Consider the following 5089-nt stretch of genomic DNA (forward strand, 5'->3'; position numbering starts at 1 on the left):
TGTATAAATATATATATATATATATATATATACTGTATATACACACTGTATACTCTCTTCTCTCTCTTCTCTCTCTTCCCTCTTTTCTCTTCTCTCAAATATTTTCATTTTAAAACATACTTGGAGACTCCTCCAGACACACTATGCAGAAAGTGTTTTAATTTAAAGACTGGAAACGTTTGCACCGGGCTACGTTTATTGATGAAATGACGGTCTGTCTTTCACAGTGGACACAGGCATGACCACGGAGGATTCCTTTGATGAGCGAGGCTGCCATTGCGACATCACAGTGGAAGATCTTTCGGCTCCCCTCAAGGCTGTCATCAGAGCTGTCAGGTGAGGTCCTGCTACTTTTTCAGGCATTCTACCTGATGCTCTTATCATTAGCATATTTAAATCACCAAAATCTTACAAATGTTAGAGGACTTGTGTTTCAGTCTGTAACGTAGTCCTGTTTGTTTATTTCTTTTGGCTGTTTGTCAACTATAGCTGTCAGTTGATGATCTGTTAATTCTGAAACCATGCTGGAATGTGTGATGTTTTGTTGAAATCAACCATGTTTCCTGTTGGTCAGTAGTGCAATAGAAGCCCTTGTGCTCACTCAATAAACTGTGGTATCTATTTCTATGTATTTTGTGGCTTCTTGACAAAGGGCATTTAATTGATTAGTCACATCATTCCTGAACTCCTCCCATAGGGCTTTTTATGCGTCCACGCCAGGGACAGCTGGACGCATTATGTTTTTGGGTTGTCCATACAACCATCCGTCCTATTCTCGTGGATACGGTATCTCAGTTTGCCTTGAGGGAATTTATTCAAATTTGGCACATCCACTTGAACTCCATGATGAACTGATTAGAATTTGGTGGTCAAAGGTCAACTTCACTCATCACATCATACTGTTCTGCAAAAACACTTTTCTTTCTGGTCATTATTCAAAGCCACAAATCATAAAAAACAGGGATACTGAATTGGTCACACTAATCTTTAGTGATTGATGTGGTGGTTGTATGGATCTTCTGTGATGCTTTCTCAAAGCTGTGTGTGGAGCATCCTCACGTCGTCAATATATACACTTTTATAGAGTCTTCACTACATATATAACATGGGACTGGGCAGACATGAAAGTTTACTGTAACTTGACTGGTTGGAAGAGGCATACAAGCACAGGGTGGTAGTTTCCCCCTGTGTCTACTGATTCTTAACCCACAGCCCCCAGAACGGAACTGTTACCGGTTAAGTGGTAAGGTCACTAAACTGCATCCTCCTTTTGGGATTGGCTGGTTGTTGACCGTTTTGTTTTTGCAATCTTGTCTGTAGTTGAGCTCATGTTCAAGTCCAATCGTGGTTTTTATTTATTTATTGGCCAAAGTATTTCTTATAGGCTGTCAATGATCTGTAGCTGCTGATGGAAATGTTCATGAATGCCTCAGTGTGCAGGACTTGAATGGCTACATGAATCAAACCAGGTTATAAAAAAATACCAACAGCTAACAGAAGGATGCATTTATATACTGTAGTGTAAAGAGTCAATGAGCTACTGTATATATACACAAATAATGACTGTTGAAAAAGATTCTAAATATGTTTGAATTTTTGTCAATGTTTAGGTGAAACCCTCTCTCTACGTGTATCCACTCACAGTATTACAATATGTAAGGGAAAATGTAGAACGAGGCGGTTTGTTGTGATCAGGATCCCTGACCCCGTGTGGGTCAGCTGTTTAATGCAACCCTCCTTCTGTCTCTCAACACCAAAGTATCTACCCTTTCGGCAGCAAATATATTTCTGGCAAAAGCCACCGGTCTGGGCACGCATTTTATTCCCTTTAAAGGCTGTGGTAGAAGACGTATATTTTATAAGTCGGCTGTTACGGGGTGTTGCCGTGCTATCGCTAGCTATAGCTAGGTGGACAAATTACTCAGCTGCTGTTTTAATCACTGCAGGAATTGGCACAACATCAGCTGAAGTGAGCTGCTCTAATTTACATTAAACTGAACATTTCTGTTGATGGTGAAGTAAGACAAGGTAAATGGGACTCCTTTGGGAATATGTATTTTGACATTTATGTCCTCATTCATCTGGTTTCCTTCTTTCACAGCCACTGCTGTTGATCTGCAACATTAACATGTTGCAATGTAAACTAACTAATTAGCTAGCGTTGTTGTTCCTACGGCTGTTACTGTGTAGCAAGACCGTATATAAAGACGTAATGATAGGTGCTCACCAGATCTGCTGTCATTGCTTGAATTGGAGGACAGAAGTTGATCCACATTTTCCCACTTTTTGCCACATCTGATAAATTATCCGGACTTCTTTCAGCGGATTGATAGCACAGACAGTTAAATCGATCAACAGATTCCGTTGTTCAGGACGGAGACCAGTGAAGGATTTTAGAATTACTTTTCCGGTGGTAGCTGAGTGTTACTGCGCAGCCTCCAACTGAACTTGGCGACATGTGACGTGAGCAACCTGTCTGAAAGTTGTAAGTCTTCTGGTAGCTGTGCCAAGAGGACTCTCAGTCATTCCCAGTCTTGCAGAGACGGAGAGTGTAGGTATATTTTAGGAGATAACATAGGCATAGGCTAATTATTGCTAACTAAAATGCTAGTTAACATTAGTAATTAAACCTAAACAGCTAATGTAAGTCCAAACTGTCTGCAAGCTATCTGCCTTGCAATGAAACGTGAGCTAGAAGGTAATTTTATACATTGTTGTGTTTTTTTAGAAATAAACAATGGACATATAAAGTCTTTAGACACAGATGTAGAAGGATTCCCTGTCAAAGCGGCGCCAAAATGAATGGCAGTCAATGGAATGCCAACGGCGGCTGATAGCTTATTAGCATCAAAACAGGAGCTCAGCTTAGAGAGGAGAGGCTTACCCCCTTGATTGATAGCTGTCCTCCAGAGTGAACTGAAATGTGTCCATGGTAACACTTTTCTATGCATGGCAACGGTGTGTTATACTTAGCAACAGATGGTTATCAAGAAAATAACAGAGTGCAGAATGCCGTAGAATTCAACCAAGCCATGTAATAACATATAATATAACACAACAACACAGCCCTGTCTTTCTTTCCTCCACTATACATGTAGGATGGGGAAAACATACATTCGCCCATGAGTGTGGGGGTTCACACGATGTTTGGTTCCCTCAAGCAAATCTTAAAACTGATTTCTCTTTGTTCTCCACATTTTCCTCTTTATAAGTAAGACCAACTTCTGGGTTTGAGAGGTTGCCTGAGGGGAGTTCAAGCTGTTGTGTGTGTGTGTGTGTGTGTGTGCTTTTCAGCAGACCCTGATCTCTTACACTGGCACCGGCACCCTGTGAGCGAATGTTTATACAACTGGCGCCAACTGATTCTCTCACTCCGCTGCTGCTTCTCACCCTCTTCACAGTTTTCCATTGTAAAGATGTCCATTTTCTCCATAAATAAAGCAGTATTTCCACAAAAAAATTAGATTGGGAAGACAAATTATGTTTGGCATGATGTAGTTCCAATAATTTTCTGTATGGTATTAAGAATTCGGAATTGCGTCATTTTTTAAGGGCTTTAAAATGACAAGCTATTAATGGTTAGTATTGGGTGACGGGAGAGTACTGTACCACAAATAAAAGGTCGGAAATTTTAATGCATGATAAAAGACCAAGTCCTAATAGTTTCTGAGTCTGTATACAAATCTATTATTTTGTATCTTACCAAAAATGTTTCCCCCTGTAATACTCACTGCAATCACATTTTCTTAACTTTTCGAAGCTAGCTATATCTCTACCAGCTACACCTGACCCTTGCCTGTGTTGTACACAGTGCCAGGGGGGTATAATGCAGTGGGTCACATCACACTTTATCCATATCAGAATTTGTCATTTTTATCTCTGTTTTTTTAAGATCAATTTTGGGCATTTAAGATTATTTGATATTTGATTTTGGCATGTAAAGGGGAATGACATGGACCTCTGTACATGATCGAGGCGCATGCTCTGCAGGTGAGCCAATCAGGCGTCCCAGTTTTTCATCATTTTAACAGAGAGTACAAATTATGTAACAATTACCAGTGGAATCTTTTTAGAATCCACATTTGACACAAATCAAATTTGGTGCATTGTTCCTCTTAAAAAGATAGTTTGGTGATAACATCTAATCAGTCAATACTTTACTTCTTCTGAAATTCCATTATATTTAGAAAGATATAACATGCCAATGCATTATCCTGCTGTCGGGGCTTTACTGATACCAAACGTGAATTAATAATTTATCAGCAAATTGAAATGGTGCAATAATAAGTCTGTAGTTCAAGCCTGCAGACATGCAACTGAAATTACTAGGCGGTTACTAAGTAGTTTGTTTTCTAGTGAATCAAAGTCCATCAAGCGACCTCTATTACCTGCGTCTCTGTTTCTCTCAGACACACAAACAAACAAACACGCACACACACACACACACGCACACACAAATATCACCCGTACCACCTAACCCCGGCCTGCCTGCCCACCCAACAGGCCTTCTCCATGGGCAGCAAGAGCCCAGGACTTTCCCAGGGTGTCGGGTTGATGGTTGGACACCCTCTCCCCGGTCAGGACTGTTATTAGAGAGGGTCATCTGTTACCGTGGTTCCATTTAAACAGTGAGAAAAACAGGCAACTGGAGAAGAGCAGAAGCCACCGGGGAATCCAAATGCACCAAGTTTATGGATCCCCTTACCTGTATCAATATTATCCGCTCAGCAGTGGCTCCGTTCACCAAATAAAGGAGATAGAAGATCACGCTCAAGTTTCAAAGTCATTAATTTTGGTTGTTATGGATTTGACAGGACAACTAGGGAACCTTGGCTTCCCTTTAGATACGTCTTTAGGTATTTGAGATTGTAACAATGTTTTCATTATAACACTCCAAAGAATGATCAACAAGTGATCTGTAACAAGGATTGTCCCAAAGCTGCTACTCCCATCTACTGGTTCCTTTTAGTAATTACATAATTACATGCCATGCCCCTTTTGACTTTGTTACTAACTTCAGCATCCCCTGTTTGTGTGTGTGTGTGTGTGTGTGTGTGTGTGTGTGTGTGTGTGTGTGTGTGTGTGTGTG

At 40.6% G+C, this 5089-nt stretch overlaps 1 protein-coding gene across 1 annotated transcript in view; it reads left to right on the forward strand.

Annotated features, from left to right (window-relative positions):
• kcnq5a (potassium voltage-gated channel, KQT-like subfamily, member 5a) overlaps positions 1–5089 on the forward strand; it is a 91214-nt gene that overhangs the window by 80028 nt on the left and 6097 nt on the right. The window contains exon 11 of the mRNA XM_034898470.1: positions 228–336. Coding sequence (XP_034754361.1) covers positions 228–336 — 109 coding nt within the window. The remainder of the gene's footprint in view (positions 1–227; positions 337–5089) is intronic.

Source organism: Etheostoma cragini, chromosome 17 (genome assembly GCF_013103735.1).
Source record: "Etheostoma cragini isolate CJK2018 chromosome 17, CSU_Ecrag_1.0, whole genome shotgun sequence".
Taxonomy (NCBI): domain Eukaryota; kingdom Metazoa; phylum Chordata; class Actinopteri; order Perciformes; family Percidae; genus Etheostoma; species Etheostoma cragini.